Source organism: Octodon degus, unplaced genomic scaffold (assembly GCF_000260255.1).
Source record: "Octodon degus isolate 3935 unplaced genomic scaffold, OctDeg1.0 scaffold00196, whole genome shotgun sequence".
In the NCBI taxonomy this organism is placed as follows: domain Eukaryota; kingdom Metazoa; phylum Chordata; class Mammalia; order Rodentia; family Octodontidae; genus Octodon; species Octodon degus.
The window spans coordinates 3,547,189-3,575,033 of record NW_004524772.1 but is presented as its reverse complement, the minus strand read 5'-3'; the positions used below and the strand labels follow the sequence as shown (position 1 = coordinate 3,575,033).

Genomic DNA, 27,845 nt, shown 5'->3' with positions numbered 1-27,845 from the left:
ATGAAATAATTTCAATACAGAGTTTGAATTTTTTTAATCTTAACCACTAAATGCTAAATTTAAAAAATGCTTTTTGTTTTTCTCTGGATTTCTCATATAAGAGAAACCATGTTGGGGCTGGTGAGATGGCTCAGTGGTCTAAAGCACCTAGTTAGAACAAGCTTAACAAAGCACAGGGACCATGGTTCAATCCCCCAGCACCACATGCCAGCCAGCCCCACCCCCTGGTAGGCTGAGCTGGCCACACACACACACACACAAATAAACAAATAAACAAATAAATAAAATAAAATTTTTAAAAAAAGGAACCATGTTGAGCATCTCTTTGCATATTTATTGGTCATTTGTACTTCTGGAAAAATTAGGTAGTAGGAAGCAGGGAGTTAGATGCTTCTCAGAGGAGAAAGAAATCAAGACATGGAGGAAAGGAAGAGATAGGAATGAAATAAAGAAAGGAGTTGAAATGTGTGTCACATGTGCCAGTTCTCCACAAGGAATATAATAATGCTTTTCCCACGTGTACTGATAAACTAAACTAAAGCAATTTTAAAGAATGAAATGTGGTGAGTAAAATGTAAAAATACCATCTAAGAAGAAAAGAAAGGAGAAGTTAGCTAAAACTGTTAAACTGTGCAGAAGAAATAAGAGAAGGAAGGGGAGAAATGAGAATAGGAGAACCCTGAGAGTAAATAAAATAAGGAGAAAGGGGTTGTAGGTAGCAAGTGAGCTAGAAGGAAAGTAGATAGATAAATGGATGGGTAAATGGATAGATGGATGGATGGATGGATGGATGGATGGATGGATGGAGAGAGAGAGAAAGAAAGAGAGAGAGATGGATGGATAGGTAGAACCAATGATTACAGTATCAAAAACTTCATATTTTGTGGTGCTTATTTAACAGCCACTTCTGCAGATATTATTTTTTATAATTCAGATCACAATTTCATGAGTTAGATTACTGTCTCCTCTTTACAAATGAAGGGAAAATGTCAAACATGGTAATGCAAATTGTCTTGTATCATTTAACAATAGCAGTCATACTAGTAGTAGTAATAATAACAGCAGATATCATGAAAGAATAACAATAATAGTTGAGCAAATACTAGTTACTATGCAAGCCCATAAATGAATTGTTTCATTTAACTCTCACAACAGAGCTTGCGATAATTATTGTTATCCTAACTTTACAAATAATGAGTGAGTAGAGCCAGGATTCCAGTTGAAACCACCTAACTCCCAACCTTAGTTTTTTCAATTTTCATGTTTTATTAGTTCTGGACATGTTTGCAATACATAGTGGTCCCATCCTCAGGGGGACTTGGTACGTTTATATAACACATCCTAATTCTTTTATCACCCCCTTCTCTACTCCTCTTTTTTCCCTCTTGGCCGTCTTCCCTTTTGCAAAAGATCTGTCTATTTCCTAGAATCTATCTTTTATTTTTCACCCTATTTATATTTTTTGTTTCACATATAAGATATGCAATATTTAAGCTTATGTATCTGATTTACTTGGCTTAACATTATGATTTCTAGGTGCATCATTTTCCTACAAATGACTCAAGTTTATTGTATTTATGGCAGAATAGTACTCCATTGTGCGTGAGTAGTACTACACTTTCTCCATCCAATCATTGGTTGACAGGCATACAGTCAGGTAATTTCCAGAGTTGCATTGTGAATCCATGCCTTTATATTTCTTGTCTGATGTTCCTGCCATCAGGATAGAAAGAAAAACGCTCATGCATTACACCAGGAAGCACCCCAATTTACCAGGGTCCAACCTTACCAACTACACGTCCCGTTCATCAATTAAACATACTCACCTGGTCAGCTCTTCCCCTGCCCCACCCATCCCCCACCTTTGTAAGGAAAAGGCCAAACTTCTGCCTGATGGTCCTGCGGTCACTTCACCCTTTCGTTCCTCATGTGGAGTTCCTTCGATAGGACTGTCTTCCATTTTCGAGTATCGTCAGGACGCGCACATTGTGTGCTCAGTGATGCACACCAAAGACTTTGTATGAACAAAATTAAGACAAAAAAGAATCAGCTATCTAAATTTTTAAAGCTATTTGTCAAGTGCATCTAAATTTAAGATTCAGAAGATCTCTTTTTTTTTTTCTTTTTTCTTTCTTTTTTTTTTTGGTTATACAGGTCAGGCAGAATCACCTGCCTTCAGATAAGACATGCAATCACAGGATGGACATTGAAGAAAACACTTCTTATCTGTTTATCCCCCCAAAGAGATTGTGTCTGTGAGCATCACGTACTTCCTATGGCATCTCTATGAAAACAGGATTTTGTACAGGTGTACTTGAGAAAGAAGAATCTGGAATAGCAGAGGGAAAAGAAGACCTAGTTTGGAATTATACTTTTAATCTAATGTCTACTGTCAATCTGAGCAACTAATTTCTCTTCATTTCTCTAAAGGAACTGTGGACCAGGGTCTTTTTCAAATCTAACACAATTTTTTGTCTAATTAAGGTGGGCTCTTACCTATTCTATGTTTATGAGAAAAGGAAAAGGAATTAAAATTTAAATAAGAATGAGAAATAACAGGGCTGGGGAGATAGCTCAGAGGTCTAATCACCTGCCTGGCAAACATGTGCCACACCAGCCTCAGGTTCCCAGGAGTACTGAGCTGGCCACCAAAACTGGGCAAGGTGGCACATGCCTGTAATCTCAGTGCTGGGGAGGCTGAGACAGAAGGATCTCGAGGAGTCCAAACTGTGTAGCAAGACCTTATACCAAAAAGAATAAAAACTTAAAATAAAAAGAATGAGAACAGAAATATAAAGAAAGGTCCATTAAATACACATAGCCAGGTATATTACATGATATTACAATAAAATCTTGCTGTGAAATAATTTTACTTGTAAGATAAGAACGTAATTCATCTCTATTTTAAAGCAGCAAATAAGAAATCTACTATGATACTCTCTTTGAGCAGCAATCTGTCTTTGGGGAAATCTCAGATTTATGGATGAAAACTGTTCTATTCTTAAGACAAAGGATATATCTAGAAATAATAATCTGTGTCTTTCCACACACACTCTGGCATAGCTTTGCCTGAAATGAGTGTCTTTCTTCTGACAATTGGGCATCAGTGAATCTGAGGGGTCATGTATGGGTATGAAAGGAAACTGATAGACACAGATTAAACTTTCTTTTTAACTTCTCTCTTCCAGCTCACCCTCATTAATTTATTGGAAGATAATGAGTAAATATGTGTTTTATGCCATTCCAAAAGTATTTTTCTAGTGTAAGGGTCCCATTAAACCCAGCTATTCCCATTCTTGGTATCTTCCCAAAATAATTAAAAGTATCATACCACAGTGACATATGCACACCTATGTTTTATCACAGTGCAATTTGTAATAGCTAAATCTTGGAAACAACCCAAATGCTCATCAACCAATGAAGGAGTTAAAAAATTAGATGTGTATTTTTATGCAGTGGAATACTTCTCAACCATAAAGAATAAGGGTGAGACATTCATAGCTGAATGGGTGCACCTTGAGAACATACTTTTTGACTGTAATAAATCAGACAGAAGTGTAAATATTGCATTCTGTCTGTCATGAGAAACTAAAAATATGAGTAAGAACTAAAGTGCATAATAGATATTGAAAAATAGAAAGTCTTTCAAAAGGAAACAGGGATTCTTGAACAAGGAGGAGAAAGGACCCAAAGGGAAAAGAAAAAAATAAGAGAAAGTGAGGATAAAATGGAAACAAAGATTTTGTAAATAAGGAGGGGAAAGGAAGCTGAAGGGAGAGGAGAGGGATGGAAAGAGAAGAGTCGAAATACATCACGTACAGGTGTGAATGCCCTGTGATGCATGTGACCACTGTGGGTATCTAAATGTGCCAGTAAGCCTAATAATAATTTCTAAAGTATCTGTCTAGTTATACAGTGATAAACTACTTCCTATTCTTTAATTCTGTCATGTAAAAAGAAGTGGTTTTATTCTCTGACTGCAAAGGGAAAATATCTTTATAAAAGTTCTCAGTGCCATTTTCAACTTGATACATTTGTTTTACAATTCTATGTTTCAGGCCCTGCTTGATGCTCAGACTCTTTTGCGTGCACAAATCACAAATTTTACATTCAACCTGGGATTTTCAGGGAAATTTTACCACACAGGTAAGAAACCAGGACCAACTGTTCCCATGAGGTCACTCTGACCACGCTAGCTAAGATCGCACACCCTGCTCTCACACTCTCCCGCATTCCTTGTGTCTCTCCCCTGTACCTTTATATCACTTTACCCCATTCAACGTACTACTTTTAACCCTTAAACAGTGTTCATAGTTTGAATATCTATAATATTATCTAGTGGGCTTCCTTTTATTGAACTATAACTTCTGTAAACTTACTTGAATATTAAGTTTGATCTTCAGTGACCTTTCAAAAACTGTATGTAGAAACTTTACACAGCCTTGGGAAGATCAAGAAAGAAAATAGGAGCAGAATTCTTAGCACTGTGGCCACTCACAGTCCACTAGTTTCCATTAAAGAAAATTTCTACCCTCACTTTTATTAATTAAATGATTCACCTCTATCCAACCTTTTCTTGTCAACATTATTTTGGTTTCATAAATATTCTCACATATCCATTGTAATTTTTCATTGCTGTGTAATACTCCATAATTTGACCATGTATACCAACATCTCTTTATCCATTACACCATAAGGGGAATGGCTGTGTTATTTCTTTCTTGTTTTTAATAGTCATATTGATACTGGTTCTTCAGTGAACTGCTACTCTTTTCTATTAGTTATTATTCAAAAATAGAATACACAGCACATATGTCATTAGCTCTAACTGGAGATACTAATTAGTTTATCATAGTTGTTTTACTAATTTGCATTTTCAGTAGTATAAATGTTCAGGTTACTCTGCAACATTGCCAGTATTGATATTGTTTTTATTTTAATTTTAGTATTTGTGTTAGACATGTAGAAAGATCATATTATGGTTCTAATATATAGTTATCTGTTAAGGAGCAGGCTAACTTATTTCATGTTTATTGACTGTCTGTCTTCTTTAAGAAGCACTTGGGGTTTTTTCTAGTTTCTGATTTGTATTACAGATTTGTCGAAATTTGTTATATATTCTTAATTAGTCTTTACGTGTGGCAAACACCTTCTCTCACTCTCTGGGTTGTTCCTATTGATATTTTCAATGGACAAATATTTTAAATTTTAATTTTTGTCCAAATCATTTTTTTCCTTTATGGTAAGATTTTTCAGTCTTAAGAAATCTTTGCATATTACAGGATACTAAAAATATTTTCTAACATTCAAAATACATAAATTTATCAATCTGGAATTTATTTCTGTATGTGTATCAGGTTCGATTGGCTGTCCCATTGGATCGAGTTTTTTCCTGTACTCTGTCTCATTTTCTGTAAATTTATCATTGATAATAATATCTGGTAATATAAGTCCTCTAAGTTTGTTTATTTTGATTGAGATTACCTTAGCTATTCTTGACTATTTGCATTTTCATATAAATTTTTCAATCAGCTTACAAATATCCACAGACAAATTTGCTAGAACTGTAATAGAGATTGAATTAAATCTACAAAATGATCAGTGGAAAATTGACACTTTAAAACCTTAAATGTGTTCAAGTCTTCCTTAGTTATACTGAGCAATCCTTTTAGTTTTTATATTCGTTCCTTAAAATTTTTTATTCAGTTGTACATGGCATCTTGCTTTAACTTTTCCATTCCCTTCCTGATGCAAATATATCCCCGATGTTGTACACTGATCCTGTATCTAATATCTTTTCTGCTTTGAGTTTTTCACTATATACTGTGTCTGTAGATACGTTTAGATTCACTATATATTTTGTCTAGAAATACTTTTAGATTTTCTACTTATATTATCATGCAAATTCTTTCCTAACCTTATGAATTTTGTTTCTTTTATTGCCAGTTGCACTTGGCTCATACCCAGGTCAGTTTTAAATAAAAGTAGGGATGATGGCACTATGTCTTATTTTGACATCAGTGGGGAAACTCTCAAAAGGTTTGTGTTCTAAAAAGGAATCTTCTAATAAACCATTTTGCAGCACTCTTTAATAGCTTAGAGAAGCCCTGTTTTTTGTAGGTTGCTCAGAATTTTATCATGCAAGGATATTAAAGAGACTTGGCCTTAAATTATTTATCAGTTGTGTCTTCCCACAATAAAATGAATATTCCATGAGGGCTCCACTGGTGTTACAGCAGTAAGTAGAACAATGCCTATTAAAAATGAATTAATGAGGGCCTGAGGATAGCTCAGCAGATTAAAGCACCAGCTTAGGCAGATGCATAGACTGGGGTTCAATCCTTGGTATGTGGTGCCCCCCAGGCACACTGAGATGGTGATTGAGACTGGGTGTGGTGGCACGTGCCTGTGATCCCAGCACTTTGGAGGCTGAAAACACGAGGATCACTATGAGTTGATCTGTGTAGTGAGACCCTGTAGACCGTGTACTCAATACATTTTTAAAAATAATTAATTAAGAAATGACTTAGTGACAATAAAATCATCTTTTAGTTATTAGTAGTTATGTGTAACAAGGGCACAGAATAAAATTTGATCATGTTCTGTTGTGAAAAATCACTTTAAATATTAAGATGAATTAAAAGTTTCTTTCTCAACCATAATTAATATGCTGAAATGTAGATTTTCTTGCCTGAGAATAGGTGAACACAATTTCATGATTAATATATATTTTAGAAAATAAAAAGTTAGTTATGGTTGCAATCCATATGATGAAATATTCTTCTGTTATTAAAAGAACAGAGAAAATTTTAAATGTAACTGATCAGGAAAGAGCTCTTAAGAAATGTTGTGAGCTATCAAGGTACACTAATTGCCATGCAGTAAGTGCAACGTGCCATCACTTGTATAGAAATAAAAGGGGTAAAATTTGCACAACTCCAGAAAGCTAATTTTAAAGCTTACAAAACTGAGTTATAGAGTAGTTATGTAACTTACACATACGCAGATAGATATTAATACAGGCATGTAGCGTGCCTGTAATGATGCATAATAAATGGATCTGAATGAGTATCTCTGAAGAATCTGAAGACTGAATAACAAGGATGAAAGGATGTTACATTGTACTGCATTGCTTTTACACTTTCTGCATTTTGCATCATACGCATATCTGTAACATATTTACCTAAAAACACGAATAATTTTTAAATGTATTTTTAAAGTCTATCAAATATTTTTCTACAATTGCAAATGCTTTTAGACATTTTAATTTGGTGATATGGACATGAATGCATATATATATATATATATATATATATATATATAATTGAGTTATTCCCTGCAAAATTATAGTAAGCTTACCATGATGAGACTTCAACCTATGTATAACTAATGTAAGTTTCTCTGCACATAACACAAGTAGGAATTTCAATTTTGGACAATAGTGATATTGTACTTCTGTGACAATTGGATTTTCACTTTGTTTGTATAAAATTCAGAGTCCTAAGGCTTGGTTCTAGTATATTCCATGTCACATAATGTGTAATATATAATTATACAACTATATGATTTTCTTTTCTGATCTGAAAGCTTTATAGGTTTTAAAAGTTATTTTTACATAGGCTTTAAAGCTTTGTTCACTTGAATGACTTAGAACAATAATAAGATACACTAGTTCTGTAATTGAAAGATCAACGAGAACTTCATAATCTTAACTTTGTATGATTGAATTAGTGCCTATTCTTATTGTAGCTTCAATCCTGAAAACACAATTAGATATGTATTATAAATCATTTATAGTAAATTAATTTACTTTGTCATAGTTATATAAAGTGAAAATTGTGTCTTTACATGCAGAAGTTCAGTTCATCTTTTTAGCAAAGTTAGACTCATCAACACTACTAAATTTAACAGTGTAGAGCCCCAAAAATTTAATGAACATTTAAGAGTGTTCATAAACTCTTCTTAAATATATTCTACTTTCAAACTGATCATTTTAGGTGGTTTGACATCCTTTGAAAAAAATAAAATTAGCATAAGATAAGGAATCACCTGGGCAAGATCAAAGACATAGTTTCATGGAGACTAGAGGAACAACCACAGGAGAAAAGTCATGAGAGCCCACCTCATGTAAGAAATACAAGAAAATACTATGGCAATTCAGTTCTCCTCTTGACAAAAACAATACTACAAAATTACTCCAGCAGTTCTTCCTTCTCATCTCTGATATATCTGTCCCATTCTCTTACTTGGGCTTCCCACAGCTCACAGCAAGGCTGCTGGCTCTCCTCAGAGACAGGAAAAAGCTAAAGCCAGAGGTGTGAAAGGACCTTGTTATCTGTGTGTAATGTGAAAGTTTCCATAAAACTATAGCCAGAACCATCTAAGACCAGAGCAATCATTTTTCAGTGGGAAGAGATATAAAATTTAACAGTCTATCAAGAATTAGATATTATAAAATTTAATTAAGTGCATTGTTTTTTAAACTAAACAATTCCTTTTTCTATTAAAAATTCAGTGCTATTCCCTCATTCTTGAAGACAAAGAGAAGCACCACCATCGTAACAAGACTGTATTTCAAAAGAGAGCTTTATTTTATGTGATTTATTTTCATTTTTGAAGGATTTGAACACTTTTGTGAGAAGTGAAAATAAAAATCATATTTCCATTTTATTGAGCAATAACCATATGCAGGGTATTGTAGTAAACATTTTTCATGAACTGTACATTTTCAACAAATCCTAGTAGTTACAAAATATGTTATCTTATTTTCTAGGTAAGAACATGCAAACATACAGAAGCCCAAAATCATTTAACTAGTTAAGATTTAAAAGAAGGCTTGCCCTAGATCAACCAGAGCCCAAATCATATGCCCTAGAAGGCTAGAATGTTGGGGCATGGGAGATGGCTAGGTGGAATAAGCACTTCCCTGGCAAGAGCAAGGGTCTGAGTTCAATGGCAGAAAAGTCTCCTCATGTACGGTTCATTAAGTTGGCACGTTTCACCAAGAGACTTAGAAGCAACAGTTATCTGTAGATCCTATTTACATTATAGAACTTCCCTAAAATACAGAAATAAAGAAATAAATCCTAGGACCAGCCAAAGAGCTCAGCCGATTAAAGCAATTAGGCACAGGTCCCAGGGATTTGATCCATGGGCCTGCTTGCTGGCCCCACCCCCAGGGTGTGCTGAGAAAGCAATTGAGACTGGGTGTAGTGGCGTGCACCTGTAATCCCAGCTCTTGGGAGGCTGTAAGCAGGAGCATCACTATGAGTCTGATCTAGTAGTGAGACACTGAACACCCTGTAGAACTTTCCCTAAAATACAGAAATAAATAAATAAATAAATAAATAAAACTAGTAATGCAGAAAACATTGTGGTATTCAATTGGGAAATTATGATCTTATTCTAGACTCCCTCCTTTGATCAGTAAATGATATCTAAGTGTCCTGAATTTGGAGTTGTTTTTTCAGAATAGAATTAAAGTTCCAACCTCAGATTCCTTCCCAACACTCTCAAATGCCTCACCTCTCTTACTTTATTTCTTGGTGTTATGAGAATTAAATGAAGAAATATAAACAGTTAACACAATGTTTAACACAAGGTAAAGACTTAACCAATTGTAGTTTTAGTTTCACAGCAAAGAAGCCAACACTGTAGATACATTTTTGAATAGATACACAACAAAACAAGTTGCAATTTGCAGTAACTTCATACGGTTTAAGCATCTTTTTAAAATAATTTAAGAAATAGTACCTATAATTGACGAATTCGATTTCTTCCTCTTTCTTCCTCCATTTCTGAAGAGGGCAATGTGAAGGAATTAAGGAAGAGCAAGAACCCAGGACAAGCCAAACATTTACAACTACATTTCAACTGCTTTTTATCATAATATTTAAAGCAATGAGCAAAAAGACATGCTTTCAACGTAACAAATTCTGATTTAAAACACACCCAAATTAGGATTAAAGGAAATCAAATCAAACAAAGCTATAAGGGGGAAAGACATACAATTATGCCTACTGTGTATTAAAAAAAATTCTGTCTAAAGACAGACATCATTTGTCAAACTCCTACGTGATTCCAATGTATGAACACTGTGATCACAGATATAACCATGATCTTCAGGAAAGGTCAAAAAATGCCTAAGTTACCTTTCTAAAAATAACTTGATATCTGGTGTTCTGTCTTGACAAACTTTGAGCAAAGGTTAACTAGCTGATGAATCCAGAGAGATGACAGGACAATTCAGAGAAAAAATAACAGTTACATCTGACAAGGAATAAAGTTTAAAATCCTAGGAGCAGAAACTTCATAAACTAGAAAATTATATTTCACTTTATTCATAGTCTCATTGGTGGGAAAACAGAAATGAACTAATAACTGGGAAATTTCAAGAGACTTTTGCTTATTTTCGGTGCCAAAACTGCAATAAATAACCAACTTAATTCTAAATGACATGATACCCCAAGGGACTGAAATAAATTATGTTGTTATGACTCTATACCCAACCCATGTAAAAATGATTTAAATCTGGGACTACACACCGTTTCTTTTTTTATTTTATGGAATGAAGGTAAAACAAAATTTTAAAAAAAGAAGAACTAATTTGAAGACAACAACAAACAGTATAAAAACTATTGTTGGATTCCTATCATTTTGGTTGTTGAAATTCTGTATCATTTCTAATTGTTTTTGCTGTTTTTCATCATATTTTAAAAATGTATGACAAAATAATAGAAGAATAATGATAATTGATACATTGAATATTGTTATCTTTAAAATAGTTACTCAGAGTACAAGATATGGGCATAGGGGCTGGGGAGATGGCTCAGTGGAATAAGCGCTTCCTTGGAAAGTACAAGGGCCTGAGTTCAATCCTTGGTTCCAGAAAAAAAAAAAAAAAATATATATATATATATATATATATATACGCATAAAACAATTCTCCAAACAATATTAGCACAAATCTTTTTAATGAAGTAAGAGAAACTAGTAGCTTAACTATCTTGTATGTTTTTTCTCCCACCCTCTCTGTACTTACATTCTCACACTGGCATTTTCTCCAGATCACCTCTTCTTTCCAAATCACAATTGCACTAAACATTCAGAGTTCTACTGTCCTTAAAAATAGCTCTGTATTTCCATGGTATCCATATCTCCAGTTTAACAACTTTCAGAAGAATTATGTCACCATTTCTGGTTGTTTCCTATTAGCTTTCCTTCTGCGACACTTCATACAAAACATTTCTGCTACACTTCTCCAAAAAACATAAAAATAGTCACATTGTCACAATATTAAAGTCTTATATGCATGTAAGATAGACACATAAGTAGATAAATGATGGAGGATAAACAGCTAGGCAGGTAGAGAAGTGCAATTGAATTAATTGTATCCTGGTTTTCTCCCTCAAGGAACTAAAGAGGAAGATGAAGGGGACGACTGTCTATTGGGGTCTGTGGATGAGTTCTGGTGGTTTCCCCACATGTGGAGCCACATGCAGCCCCACCTCTTCCACAATGAGTCCTCTTTGGTGGAGCAGATGATTCTCAACAAAAAATTTGCCTTAGTAAGTAACTCACTTTGAATTGCACTGAAATAATGTAGACCGATGAAAGAAATAAGTTTTAATATTGCAGACATCTTCAAAGCTTGCTGCATCTGTATACTCTTGAGATACTTTTCTGTGTGGCCAGTGAGGTCTTGCCATTATGGTATTTTACTGTGTGGTACTTAAATTTATATTGAGTGATAGTCACTCTGCTCAATGTTCTGAGGAGTCTAATTAAGGTCATTTTGACAAAACTCAGAATCAGCTACTTGACATTTGGGCAAAGCTCATAAGAATTTGTCTTCTGTGCAGAAAGAATTTCCTGTTCTATGGAAGAAGCAGGCATGCGTACCTTAAACAATTCTCTATCAAAATTAGGTACTCTGTGCCCTGGTGTAAGTTGTGAGTATAAAAGCCCTCAGTTCCAAAAAACAAATAGGAAGTGGTGAGATTGAAGTTCCATACTAGAATCAAGATTAGGTACACTTGAAACAGAAATAATATTTAGGTATCAAGATGAGTTGAGTGTAATGAGACCAGGGACAATGACCAGGGAGGATCCCACAAAGGGAACATGAAGTAATCAAGACTCGCATGAGAAAGCAATGGGAAGGAGAGAAGAACAGTTGCAAGACACGGCAAGCAGAAGTGTTACATGGCCGCAACATTAATTTGACTGGAAAAAAAAATATACTGTTTATAGTACAAGCTTTGTGATTCAAGATGTGAATATTTAGAGTAAAAATTTTAGTAAGTACATTTATAAGCGAAGATTTGGCAGGACTCGAGAGTGTTTTGGTGCCCACTTACATGAAATTATATTCTACATCAAAATTGTTAGCATCATGGACATTAACTAGATGATCACCATGCTGCTTAACTAAAATTTATGCAAGAAAGGGTTAGAATTTATTAACTGTATTTTTCTCAAAGATACAGCAAGTGAAGCTCTTTTTAGGTGGCACGGGGTCCATACTTGTCCTTAAACTTCAGTCTACCTCCAGAAATAAGCAGTTAGAAGGGCACAATTTTTATGCACAGGTATTTTTGTCAAGAAAGCAAGAATAGTGATCTTTCATGTGTATATCATGAAAGTATTTGGACAGTATTTGCAAACTGTTTCAAGATGGAGAATCACCTTTCTCCAAAAAACGTAAAAATAGTCACATTGTCATAATATTAAGTCCTACCTCAAAACAGCAAATATTAACTATGTCATATTCAGGAAGTAAAGACTGCTGATATTAGCAGTGTTAATCAACAAGAACTGCCATGGAAAAATAGAACTACTGTGTAGCTGTTTTATAAACTTGTAGAAAAAAAAAGAATTTGTGAAAGAAAAATATATAAATACAGTAAAAGATGTCACTAACTAAAGATAAAATACTGAGAAGTGAGGAAGGAGGGTTTTGCTGTTGTTTTGTTAGCCTTCAAAAAATAATTTATCAAGGAAAATTTGAAAAAAGACATGACAGTCACTGTTACATATTTGAAACTAGAACTGTATATAGAACAGTAGGTATTATATTATCACTTGAATGAATCAGTAAATAAATCAATGAATGCCAATGCTATATTCATATTTCAAACAGTTGTAAATAATTGAATATAAACATAGTAAAATCAAGCTCAAGAATTGTATATGTTTTTTAGAATTTCTAACTAAAATGCATCATACAGTGAAAGAGTAATTCAAAATCAAAATCTTGCAATTCTTAACCTAATTCAAGGGCCAAAGGAAAACAGTGTCATTTCTAACTACATATTGCCAACCCAGAGTATGTACTAAATGTAATAGAGAAGAGTCGAGAATGAGACCAAATGTACTTTTTCATGTTTTAATCAAATATAGCATCAAAGGAATTTCGTCAGTAGAGGACAGATTTGAAAAGACCAATCTCCAGTTGTAATGTGAAAGAAAATATGTATAAAGCATTTGAGAATAGTGAGGGGCACATATCACTTAATCAGTAGCAGCTGTTTTCATTTTAATTATATTTAGAGGCTTAAAACTGCTGTCTTCAAGATTTCCCTAGTCTTCTGAGGTCTTGGAAGTCACAAGCAAAAGGAACGAAATGCTTGAGCCTAATTTTCTTTTTATTGGGATGACATTTAGTAATGTAAGTCTTATACAACTTGTAATTATGTGTTCATTAAACTTTTTTACTTCCTATTAAAGCATTAGGGTTCCAAAATTGCATTGCTGATGAATTTAAAGATGTAATTGTTGATCAAGTGTGTCTTAAAACATATTCTGCACTGTTTCCTTGAACAAGATCCTGAATGTAGACATATTTATTTTCCTTTTATAGATGAGGAGTCTGAGAATTAGATAAATACAGTAACACACTCATGATGATAAAACTTACTGTTGGTAGAATGAAGACCAGAAATCTGCTATTGATAATGCATAAATTGTATCCCTCACGTTTCCATGGTAGGCCTCCAAATGAATTCAAAAGTGTAAACCTAGACTTCTCTTTCACCTCATAATCCATGTGAATATCTCACAATCCTGGTAATATGTAGGAAACTTTTACCTGAAGTTTCCTAATGTAGTCAGAGCCTATAAAATGATTCTGGAGACCCTCAATCAGAGAAGCTTTCTCCATGATCAAATAGTACTTATCAGTATAGCTATAAAATGCAATGCAATTTAGTAGAAACCCTTCAGGAGGAAATTATGCTTCAACTCTCTACTATCTAGAAACAGAAGCAAATATTAATCCGTGCTAATAACACGCAGTGTAAATTAGGTTATATCCTGCTCTCTTATATCAGCTTAGAGCTTCTGGATTTTCAAATGAGTGTGAATATTTCCCAGTGAAAGCACTGAAAGAATATGTATTCCTTAAGGGATAGGTAGGATGGCATGGATGCAATATTCAAATGGGTGATTGCATTAGACTTTAAAGTGCCCTTCTGAGAGAATCTGAAACTATGATCTCAAATTTATATGTTCTCATTTTCACAATCTATACACAATCATCTGTCATTTGTATTGAGTATTAGCAAATACATGTAATCTATTATTTCTCTGCTCATTGTGGACACTTTCAACTCATAAGAAAATTTGATGTCCATTTTAACTTAGCTTTAAAGGTTCTGACTCATACCTTATTATGGGAGGTCAAGCAGATCCTTTAATTGACTTGCCTTTGATGATTGCAGTTATTGAAGAAATGAGCTATGAGTGTTTAATGGAAAAACTTTCTGTTAAAAATGGGCTAATTCAGTAATTCAACTGAATTTTTTAAAAGGAGACATTTTTGAAAGTTGCCAGTTCTGAAATAGGGATTAATTATAACTGTAATGATTCAAAACAATCTGAAATATCTGTTGTTGACTTCAACAGTATGAACTAGCATCACTAGAAAAACAAAATAAGAATTTATTTAAACCTCAGAAATATATACTCACAATTGAAGAATTGAATCTAAGTTTTAGCAAACAGTGGTTTTTAATGACCAAATAATTAGTACATATTTTATCATATAAGTATTTGACAATATCAAATGATACTGAATATCATTATAGACAATATTATTGAAATAATCAGTAATAGAACAATGTTCCTGAAAATACAGTCGCTGAGGATTGCTCTTTTGATTGCATTATCAATATTCTTCTAAATAGTTGTCCTTTCTCTCCCTTTTCCAAGTTCAGCAGTCTTCTAATTTATATGAGCTGAAATGTCTATCATCAGTTACATTAGATTATTGAGCAAATGAGAATATGCAATATGAAAATAAAGATTATAGTATCAAAATATAATTTAAATTATATTGAAAGGAATGTGTGATAATCCAACCAGGTATTGCAGGCCAGAGAAAGATTAAATCCTATCATTTTTATTTCAGTAAAGGATTTTATTTAAAAGGCACCTTATGTTTTCCTTTTATTAATAATGAACATAAAGTATAAAAAGTATTTTAAACTTTTTAGTGTTTCTTTCTTTCTTTCTTTATTTATTTATTTGGTATAGGGTCTCACTACACCGCTCAGATTCATAGTGATCTTCCTGTCTGAGCCTCCCCAGTGCTGGGATTACAAGTATGAGCCACCACAACTGGTTTTGGTGGTTGGCCCAGTGTGCCCTATGTGGCATGCAGTACCAGTGATCAAACTCAGGTCCTTGCACTTTCCAGGCAGGCGCTTAGACTGCTGAGCTCACTCCCTAGCTCTATAAAGTATAATTTTAACGTCTTACTAGAAGTGGAGTTTTCCAATCAAGATGCAGAATCCGCTCAGAACTGACAGAAAAACTCCAGACTAATGCAAGCAGTATACGTTGAGAAAGGCAATGGCCATTATTCAAAGCAAGATGACCAAATGTTTCACTTATTTCCTAAGATTAGTGGCTCAGGAAGCTTGAACAGGACAAGAGATGGGTGAAAAGACTAACAGACATGAGATTCAGTCTTACTGTCAACTTAAACAGTCCTGGTGTGGCCATGCCAGTTGTTGCGGTGTAAATCGTGACACCAGTACCTTACTAACCTCATTTCTACCTCACACTTTCTCCCATGAGGTCCCAAACCTTGCAACTACTCAACAATAAAGATGTCTGGCCCAGAAAACATCTCTCATCATCTACCTATGACTCTGTAGCTAGCACATTCACATTTTGTACAGATCTCAGGTCATAGCTGAATGGTTCCAAGGTGGGGCGGCATGGCAGAGAGGAAGCGGCCTATGGCAGAGCAAGAGGAGGCATCAGGCAGCAAGCATCAGAAGCAGCAGTGAAACAAAGCTCCCTTAGCTTTTATCCCATCCAGGTTCTGTTTGGGTGGTGCTACTCACACCCATGGTGGGCCTTCCAATCATCCATACCCAGAAGTATGCTGGTTCGAATCAGGGGACCTGTGTACTGTCACACATCCTTAATCCTATTATCTCATGCCCTAGATACACCAACTATGAAAAAGCCCCACCTGTGAGCAAATGGGGCTTTGAGGGAACATCTAGATACAAGCCATAACATTGTCTAAATATTTTCAGTTAATCAAAATTAAAATTAGAGACCCAGGTGTGGTGGTGTGAACCTATAATCCCAGCACTCAGGAGGCTGAAGCAGGAGGATTTCTGTCAGTTTGAGGCCAGCATGGGCTATATTAGTTAGTTCAAGGCTTACCTGAACTACATAATGAGACCTTACCTCAAAAAAAAAAAAAAGAAAAAGAGAGAAAGAAAAATTAAACTATGAAAAGAGTGGATTCAGTGAATTCATAAATGAAGTCATAGAAGTAAAAGTACAGACCTATACATTTAAGTGGCCATGCTCTAAACTAAATAATTTAGATTCTTTGCATGGAATGGTGCTGGTATATCCAGTAGTTGCTTGATGAACAATTGTTAGGTGAAAGTAAGTATTTCTTCAGTCTCTGAAGATTTTATTAATTATGGCCATAGAATATAGATTTTGCTAGTTTTTGGGTATGGTGACCAAATAAGTCAAGAGAGGACAGTGAACAGGTAGTTTGTTCTGCAGTTCGTAGAAGGGGACAGCATAGCCAATAGGACTGAGTTGAGAAGCACAGATATTGGTCGGGAAGGTGATAGAAAGTTGAAATGTGGTGTCTGTGTCAGGACAAATACCCAACACCCGAAGTCGGAAGAAGGAAAGTTTATTTAGCTCACAGGTTGTAGAGATCTCAGCCCATAATCAGCTGGCTCCAAGGCAGGGTGGCGCATGGCAGAAGAGCAAGACAGCAAAAGCAGCAAGAGCAACGAAGACAGCGAAGGCAAAAACAACAAGCAAGAAAGAGAGGGATTACAGGCCTGCTCTATGCATCCAACTTTGCTTTCATCTCTCCTATGAGTTTTAAACTCTAGGTGAATTTCAAACTCTAGGCATAAGAGAGTCCCAAATCAAACTTTATGGGTGGAGCACTTACTAATTTACTAAACATATTCTCATCAGAACCCACTTACTATCATCTACATTTTATAAATGACAAAGTTGATATTTGTAGGTATTAAGTAATTGCTATAAACCGCACGGGTAAGTTCTAGATCTAGCACTTAAATTCAGACTGTTCTATTAGCTACTATGTTACCTGGATGCTTTCCTCCTTTTCTTAGATAATTACAGTCTTTAAAAAGAATTATGGGGGGGGCCTGCCCCATAGCTCAGTTCTTTAAGTGGCTGCTTCAACAAAGCAGTCAGGCTTAGGTTGCTGTGGTTCGATCCCCACAACTCAAGCCAGCCAAACCTGCCCTGAGGGCATTCGGAGCAAAAAAAAAAAAATTATATTTTTGAAACTCAAAAGAAGAAATAAAAATTGAAAGATACAACACAGAACTTAAGCATTAAATGGAAAATAAGAACTTAAGGATTAGTCAACAAAAAGAGAGCAAGAAGAAAAGTTAGGAAACACAGCAGGGGCAAAAATCATGCAATTATATAAACAAGATGGTTAAGGCAATGGTCCTATATCTTTAATAAGATGTCCTTTTGTTGTATTTTCTTGGTGCATTACTAGCAATTATTTCACAACTACCTGGTTGCCAACATATTTTTAAAATCTTTCCTAAATTGTAATATTATATTCATTTTCAGAGTTATATATTATTAAGATTTTGAATTCCAAGATTGCATTGTCGTGTTCTCTCCAGAGCTCTGTCACTTACATGTAGATAGTAAAATCATGGCAAATTTTTATATAGAATAAAGTTTGTAATAAGACAGGAAGTGCAGAGTTAAGCAAGAATAGTGGAAATGACTGACAAAGGATCTACAATCTGAGGTATAGGATCTCAGGATAAATCCTGAGGAGATTTAACTGACATTATTAGACCCAAAATCTACAACTGTTGTTGCACAGGTCTTGCTTTATCTTGGTCTTAATCATCCAGCAGGAAAGTATAAAAACGAAGTATAAGAAGTAAAGCCATGCTGTTATGTTGAGCTGTAGGGGACTCAGGTCAACAATTTCTGACACATAAGTCCAAAAATCTAATCATATACAACCTTGAAGCAAGACAGTCCCACAATACTCCTTTTCCTATCTCTTGCCTTCATTCACCACCCCCTTCTTTTTGAACAATCATCTACCCAAGAGACAGCACAGCAGCAACTGGCATGTCATAACAAGCAGCCCATATTCAGAAGACCAGAATGACAGGCACTGCAAGCATGAAACTACTATTACAGATTACCATCTGCAGTGCAGTTGCTTATTTCACAGATATCAGTATATATAGTTAGTCAAGATGAGAATCTTTCCAATTAACTGCTAGATTCAAAAATCTTCTGGAGATTCTCAGGATCATTGCCTTTCCATCTTCTACACATAACTATACTATTATGGACTACTGAACTCTTTTAGAATATTTTGCTGAGTTTACACACCTATAATATTTAAATGATGAAACTTAACAAAACAAGGGGATACAGATGAATGTCCATTTTGTATCTGTGTATTCAAAGTGGTTAGGATCAACATATAGTTGCATTCTCTTAATGAATAGAGGGATTTGTTCTAATGGTGTTTGTAAAAAGGATATCAAGTCCGCATCTTGTACAGCAATTAACCACTAGGGAGAATGTATGCAATGTGTTAATTATTGAAACTGTCCTACCAACTTGATTTGAAACTGTCTCATTGCTATTTGTTTCTCGATAAAATTATGGAAAAAAAAAAACAATTTCTGACATTGCCAGCAAAGCGGAAGACCCAATACGATTATGGACTACTGGATTCTTTTAGAATATTTTGGTGAATTAACACACCTATAATAATCAAATGACAGAGCTAAACACAAAAGGGGATATAGATGAATGTCCATTTTGTATCTGTGTATTCAAAATGGTTAGGAGAGCTATATAGTTACATTCTCTTAATGCATAGAGGGATTTCTTCTAATAGTGTTTGTAGACAGAATATCAGGTCTGCACCTTGTACAGCAAATAACCACTAGGAAGAGAGTATGCAATGTGTTAATTATTGAAACTGTCATAACAATTTGATTTGAAACTATTTTATTGCTATATTTCTCTCAACAAAATTATGGAAAAATATTCAGCAAAAAAAAAGAATAGTGAAAACAGAAAAATTGGGGATATGTGGAAAAGAGAGAGACTGGAAACATGCATTAAAGAGGAAACAAAAACCAGATTTAACATAATGAATGTAAATTGCAAAGGAAAGAGCTGAGAAAACTATTTCTGAGATAGAGTGAATGGGTATTTATTGAATAGTTGGTAAGAAAGAGAGGGGAATAACAGGTCCACAATAGCATCAATGTTTGAGCCTTCTATTTTTCCATGTATAATCATTTAAATTTTTAAATATAAAATTGTACTTTCTTTTCCTATTGATACTCAATTATTTTATCTATGTAAGAATATCCCTTTCCTACCTGAATCTACAGTAATACTCATAATGTCCTCTCATGTAGATTTAGCAATAAGGTCTTGAAAGTGGATTTGATTACCCCAGGAACTCAGAATCACTTTGTAAATTTCCTTCTAGGTTTCCTTTCTTCTATTTGGTGGGCAGAATATAGTTTCTAATAAGTTGGGAAGTACAGAAAACTTAGTTCTTAATTCCTTTCCATTTTTCAGGAAAAACGCTAGATTTTATCTCCAGAACATGTATCTGGTAGCTTAAACTGGTTTTATAAAAAGAAAAATAAATTTAGCACATGTTCTATATGAAAATAGTTTCTTACTGCACCAATTTATGTGGCCATAAGCTGAACTAAAGACTCTACGAATTAGCCTGTAAATTCTGGAGTGGGATATAGGAATGGGGGTCAGAAAAGGTTTATTTCCAGATCCACGCATGTTGCTTCTGAATTTTTAGTTTTTTCAGCTCTTTCATTCAGTTAAAATGAGGGGGGAGGCATACATGGTTTTTTAAAGGTGGTTACAAACACAGCTGGGATAGAAGTAAAGGCAGAATAAATGAAACTGATTTTTTTCTCAAGTACTAGCCTTGAAGGGTTTTTTTGAGTTTTTATGTATACTACTCCATATTCTTAATCATTCAGTAACTCGTCAATTCCTTTTTTTTTTTTTTGCACAATTTTCTGTTCCATTTCAAAATGGTTCATCTCTACTTCTAGATGTCATCAAGAGCCTCCAAACTCATTTCCCTCATTTCTCTATTCCCTTGCTCTAATTTATGCTCAGATCAAGGGATGGTGTGAAATTCAAAATTGCATGATTCTTTTTTCTCCACATGTAACCGAAATTTACATTTAGATGGGCAGATTTTTGACTCTTCTAAGGGAGAATAGGAAGAGCAATTGCTGAGCTCCAAATATTTATCACATAATGCGTTTAGTTCTTTCCTAACATCCTTAATTAATCTTCCCAAGCAACTATAAGTCTGATGATTTCTCTGATAATATAAGTAAAGTGAAGGTTGGGAATTTGTGCATAATTCTGCTAAGATTGTACACCAGTGGGAGCTAAAGAAATAATTTTATCCCTGCTCTAACAAGCTCCACATAAACCACCATATTCTGTTATGCTATTAATACTATTGCTGTTTTCTTTTATACCAATCTCATATCACAATCTTGTCACTTCCCTGAAAGTATTTTAAAGTAAAATATTCAGTACTACAATCTGGTGTTTTATTATCTTTTTTCCCTTAAATAGCTGTTTATCTGATTCATGTAATTTCTTGATTTTTCACAACTAACATCGTAAATATTACTATCCTGGTGGCTATTATAAATTCCACAAGGTACGTGATACTTACAACAAACAAACATCATCAACTTCTCTGCTCTTTCAGGAATATCAAACTTAAGTTTAGTGCTATGCGGACTTGTAAAGTTTGCTGATTTAATCAACTTTGTATAGTTCTAGAAAGATTAAATGTGTTTGTAAGTTCTCTGGGTATTTGAAACTTTCCCTAAATTGTTTATAGCTTTATTATGTCTCTGAGACTCCAAACGTACAAGTAAAGCTAAATGCTTCAAATTCTGAGAAATCTACACTAAACTAAACCTTTCAACTTCTCCATTGTGTCTCCAGATAATTATTTTCAGGCCTTTCACTCTACCATACAAAAATAAAGCCTTACTTTGTTTTTCTTTACTTTTCTGCTAATTTCCTTTCTTATGTTTACTGGAATAAATCCTAGCAATTAAAAAAAATCAACCTGGCCTGTGCAGAGTTCAAGTGTTTACAACATTCTTTGGAGTAATTTCAAAAGGCACATGTTTTAATTGAGTGTTTATGAGACATCCAACAAAGATATGATGATGCTTCAAAAATTCTGAAGAGAACTCAGAATAGAAGAACATTTCCTGTAAATGAAAATGCACCTAAAATAAATTACATAGATATTAGGAAAGACTGGGGGAGAATTTTTCATTTGACCCTAGACACTGTTTTCTCAGAGATTTTAAATGAAGATGAATGTTAAATCAAATTGTTTGCACATTTTTAACCCTTTTTCCTTCGTGGTACTGAATTTTTAATTTAACTCCTGTCTGTAAAATATCTTCGTGCATTTGGCTTCCTAAATTTCCTTCAAGTTTGACAACTAATTTAGCTATTTCTCTGCATCATACCTGAAAGAGAAATAGGTGACTTCAAGAAAGTTTTGTTGATATCATTGCTAAATATTTGTCATATTTGTATTTTTAATATACCAAGCATATTCCTTAACTCCCTTTTTTTTTCCCTGTATTTTAGGGAAGGGTCTACAGGGTGTTCAGGGTTGCACTACTAGATTGGACTTGTAGTGATTCTCCTGTTTACAGCCTCCCAAGTGCTGGGATTACAGGCACATGCCACCACACCCAGTCTTATTCACTGTCTCAGCATACTCAGGGTTGGGGCCAGCACTGCAGGCCCAGGGATAGGACCCCTGGCCTTGCACCTGCTTGCAGGCGCTTTAATCTGCTGAGCTATTTGGCCAGCCCATCCCATTTTGTATATAACATGATATCAAGTACTTTTTTTTTTTCCCTGTCTGGCTCAGAATGCCTTCAGGGCAGGTTTGGCTGGCTAGAGTTCTGGGGATCGAACCACAGCAATCTGAGGCTGACTGCTTTGTTGAAGCAGCCACTTAAAGAACTGAGCTAAGGGGCAGGCCCCCAATATCAAGTACTTTTAAAGGAGAAATTTATACTATTGAGTAAGCTTTTTTGTAAGATACAACTTGTCTTGAGAATGTATATTTAGGAATGTCTAATTAAGTAAGAATTCTGAATTATTCAGAATTGATGATGGTGAAAGGATTCTTTGTTTTCGTATTTTACTTTTTGTTTGAAAAACAAAGAGAATGATCTTAATTGGATGAAAAAGGAATTAAGCAACACAATCAATAACTTGGCTTATATCTTTCATCCTTTAAAACAGTGTGAGGGGCTAACAAGACAGCTCAGCAGATTAAAGTGCCTTCTTGGGCTAGTTTAGGCAAGTGTAGGGACCAGGTTTTGATCCCTTGCTCCACATGCCACATGCCCCAGGGCAGTCAGAGTTGGCCAAAGTCTGAGCATAGTGGCACACTCCTGTAATCCTATCCCTAGGGAGGCTGAATACAGGAGGATCACTATGAGTCTGAGCTGCATAGTGAAACCCACTTGTGTAATAACCAAATACATTTTAAAAAGAAAAAAAAAAACACTGTGTAATAAATTTGTTTTATTGCCCTTAGTTGGTAAAATAAAGAATTGGTGAAGCTGCATATCCTTTCCTATGATTAAGGTAGAGAAACAATGAGATTGAGCCAGGACTCATAAATCTGTGCTTTCTTGTGATACTATGCTGCTGTCTCCAAGATTCCTGTCATGCTGATAATTTTATTTTCATGGGCTTGACTGTTTTTGAGTAGGTAGAGAGTAAGATTATTTCCTGTTTCCATATTTAAATACTGTATACTTTTTTCAGAAATAAATAACAAGAATGTTAAGGTCACACTTGTGTCTTAAAAATTACAACAGGGCCACGGTCTTATTATTAGCAACTGTTTTATCTTTATCCATTATTAACACCTATTATAATACCTATTATATCTTTATAGCTTTATCCAGAGATTTATGTGGTTTTCTGATATTATAGACATGGCTTTTACTATAGAAACTGTAAGACATAACTTTACGGAGGTTTTTGTATCCATAGGAGCATCACCAGCTACTAAGGAAGTTTACCTAAGTCTCAAATTTTATTACATTTTCATTATATAAGCATGGTTGATTGACCCACTGGCTATATGAACTCAATCTCCCACTTCCCTCTCTTCCCAGATGTCAGGTTGACATTACCTGCCTTTAAACCCCAGCTCTCTGTTGCATGCCTGCTCTTTCTAGGATGGCCAAATCCCATCCTAAGTCATAACATAAACTCACATGTGCACTCAGGGGATCAGTAAGAATAACAAGAATTTGGGAAATTCTGAGGGTTTAGGGTTATCTACAAGGAAACAGGAATAAAGAAGACCAGTGAAATTCTTTATTATGCAACAAGAGCTAGCATCAAAGGATGATTTTAAATCTTTAAAATAAGCATATTTTTAAAAAAGTAATCATCGCAGCACATTTTTTACATATAATCCAAAGGATGGAAATTTATAGTATGAAGTAAAAGGTATAGAGAAAGCTAGACAAATGTATAGTATCCAAGTGTATAACTATCAGGCAATATTATATAAATGTGTCTTTATATTTTAGAAGGCTATTATCTCTTTAAATATGGGGGAAAAGTTAAGACTATTAGCTCCTTAACATGTAAAAAAAAATGTACATGGTAGATTAAAATTAAATCATGGAAGCTGGCCAGATGGCTCAACGGATTAAAGTGCCTGCTTAGGCTGACTAAAGGGCCAAGGGTCCTATCCCTGGCCGGCAGTGCCAGCCCCACCCCTGGGGTGCACTAAGATGGTGATTGAACTGGTCATGGTGGTGGGTGCCTGTAATCCCAGCACTTCGGAGGCTGAAAACTGGAGAATCACTATGAATCCAATTTACATAGTGAGACCCTGTACACCCTATAGACCCTGTAGGCCCTAGCCTAAATTCATAAAAAAAGATTAAACCATAGATCAAAGTTAGTACATTGTATTTATTATCTGAACATGATTATTTCTAAAACCATGATGATTTATGCCAAAGAAATACAGAATTTTAAATCTTGAGCTTAGAACCCTTTTATTTCACAGTTGAAAAAAATCACATTATTTGATAATCAAATCTTTGAAGATTTTAAGTTCCAAGCCACGTGAAAAATACCATCATTTATACTGAGATTACTCTAATATCTAACATTCTTAGCTTGCAGTTCCAACCCTTTGTACTGTAACCTAGAGCTAGATGATGATCTGTCAGCTGTGGGCAGCTTTCTGTGGACATAGTATCACATCTGTTGGGCCTTCATGCCCACAGTCACTGTCAGCCCCTGCTCCCCCTCATCTCAGCAGCTGCTGGAGCTATCAGAGGACTCCAGGGCCTTAAGGCTGAAACTAGTGTGTGGATCATCAGTTTGACACTTGGAAAGCAAACCATCTTCAGAAATTTTAAAAATCTTTTTGTATTCAAGGAAATAATTTAATAAATTTTTCCATATAATTTAAGTGTGTGCATGTGTATCTCCCTTTTATATGAAAAGGGTTCTAATTTCATTTTTTTTGTTGTTTTGTTTTAATTTTTTGCGGTGTACTAGGAATCGAACTCAGGACCTTGTGTTTGCCAGGCAGGCGCTTATGCTGCTGAGCTATATCCCTGGCCTCCGTCTAATTTCATTTTCTAAAATGTTCCTATCATCTGGAAAAAAAATTATATTCTTTTTGTGAAATAGTATCTCAAATAGCTACTGTTCTTAAGGAAGCAATTGAAAAGTAAAAGAGAAAGGAAAAAAGGAAAAGGAAGGAAGGAAGGAAGGAAGGAAGGAAGGAAGGAAGGAAGGAAGGAAGGAAGGAAGGAAGAAAGGAAGGAAGGATCCAAAATACTAAATGTAAATAGAAGATAGTTTTATCTTGAGCCATGTAAACTGTGAATATAAATTCTCAGTAATGCAAGACAGTTAACCAAAGCATGAACGTCTACATACTGAGAAAAGGGGAGATTTGAACCAAAATGAAATGCCGAAAAGCATTGAGAAGTACATTCAATTTATGCTGTAATGAAGTTTTACACTTTTTGCTTTGTAGATTGCTCAGTAACTGTTTGACTTCCTATCATTGTAGGGTTTATTTTTAATTAGTTTACAAACTTGGTAGCCAGTGAAATATATAAAGTGGTAATGTGTCTTCTAATCATTAATGGAAATTAAATTCTTTGTTTTGTTTAAAAAGATTTAAATAGAGACAAACATTAAAAAGCAACGTACCATTTTTAATTACTAGTAAGAGTTTAAGTAAAGAGATACTATAAAAGATAGTAATAAAGAATGATTTTTTTCAGCAATAAAATTAGTTGGGTTACTTGAATACCTGAATGTTAATTTTCATACATCTTTTACTTTTTGAATGAATTTTTGTAAGAACTAAACTATCACTTTATGCATGATCAAATTGTACTATTTCCACATCTTCTATTTGGAAATTTTTTTAACAATTTATCAAACTCTTATCATTTTAAATTTTATACTGTAAGACTTAAAAATATACAAATCAAAATAACAAACAAATGTGTCAATTTTGCACTAAAGTAAGTTCAACTATTATCTCAGGAATTTTTTATCTTTTTTCAAATTTAATTTAATGTAATTTTGAAGAGTAAAAATAGAAGCAAACACAAATAGAAAAAAGTCAGAAACAGGGTAACATAAAACAACATATATGTTATAGATTTTCAAAATGGAAATAGCTAATTAACAATGGTTATTATATTATCTATTTTTATCATCAAATTTGTTGTTCAGATTAACAGATATAATTATGCAAGATTGGGGAAATAATGGAATATTGGCACTTGCTTTCAAGAACTCTTAATTTTTTTTCCTTGTCCTTTTTCTATTAAAAAAAGTGTAATAATTGATAAGACATTAGAAACGGTACACATGTAAAAGAACAAGTTGAGAGATATTCAACTGTGGTTCCTGTATTGCACATTGCTGTCCTTGATGTAGTCACTCAGATCACAGATATCAGCATACTGAGTTAGGCAAGGTGAAAATTCTAAACATTAAGTGCTATTTTTAAAAGACTGATGGAAATTATGAATACAATCATCTCAGCCCTCCTTTACATACACTTGCATGTTTTTCCCTCTTTCCTTTTTTCCTCTTTCCTCCTTTCTCTCATCTTCACTGTTAAATCCTTAAGTTTAGTTCCTTTCCATTTTACTATATTACTATACTTTTCAGATTTTATTTATAATTTCAAGTTCATTCATTAGGGAAACAATACAATATTTATACATGTGGGTCTGATTTATTTCACTTATGAATATAGCCCTTAGTTGTATCCACTTACCTATGAAGGAGTCAAGTTTGTCTATATAGCTGAGTAGTATTCCATTACATAAAAATGCCACATTTTTTCATCCACATTGATTGCCATGGTGGTTGTACCGGTCTACATTCCCACCAGCAGTGGAGAATGGTTCCTTTTTCCCCACAGCCTTTCCAGCATTTGTTATTAGTTGATTTATTTATAATAGCCATTCTTTCTGGGGTGACATGGTATGTCAATGTTGTTTAATTTGCATTTCTCCAATGGCCAGTGCTGTGAAACATTTTTTCATGTATTTATTTGTCATTTGTATTTCTTTGTCTGAGAAGTATGTATTCATCTCAGATGTCCATTTTGGGGTCGGGTCTTTAAATTCTGGGTGCTGAATTTTTTGTTAGTGCTTTATATAATTTAAATAGAAGTCTTTGTCTGAGTGATTGGTGGTTATGATTTTTTTCCCGGTTTGTGGGTTGTCTTTTTACTCTGTTGGTAATTTATTTTGACATGCAGAAACTTCTCAGTAAGATGAGATTCCAGTTATTGATTCTTTGAAGTCTTTTCTGTGCTGTTTGGTTTTTGCTCATGAGCTGTCTGCCTACTCTTATGTCTCCAAGATTTCCACCTACTTTCTCTTCCAATAGATTTAGTGTTTCTGTTTTAATGTTTAGATGTTTAATCTATTTCTATGTTAGATGTTTAATCACTTAGTTTTGTGCTGAGTGATAGACCTAGGTCTGGTTTTAGCTTTTGACATGTGTAGAGCCAGTTTTTCCAGCACCTTTTGTTAAAGAGGCTATCTTTCTTGCAGTGAACATGTTTGACCCCTTTGTCTAAGGTAAGATGCCTATGTGTGTTTGTGGTTGTATTTGCATCTTCTAATCTGTTCCATTGATCCTTGGGTATTTGTGGTCTTTTTGAGGCAGGGTCTTGCCATGCA

General features: G+C 34.5%; 1 protein-coding gene across 2 annotated transcripts in view; it reads left to right on the top strand.

Annotated features, from left to right (window-relative positions):
* Positions 1 to 27,845, top strand: part of Ndst3 (N-deacetylase and N-sulfotransferase 3) — a 191,109-nt gene that overhangs the window by 58,697 nt on the left and 104,567 nt on the right. For both annotated transcript variants that reach the window (XM_004644255.2, XM_012517591.1), the window contains 2 exons: positions 4,059 to 4,146; positions 11,413 to 11,567. In XM_004644255.2, coding sequence (XP_004644312.1) covers positions 4,059 to 4,146; positions 11,413 to 11,567 — 243 coding nt within the window. The remainder of the gene's footprint in view (positions 1 to 4,058; positions 4,147 to 11,412; positions 11,568 to 27,845) is intronic.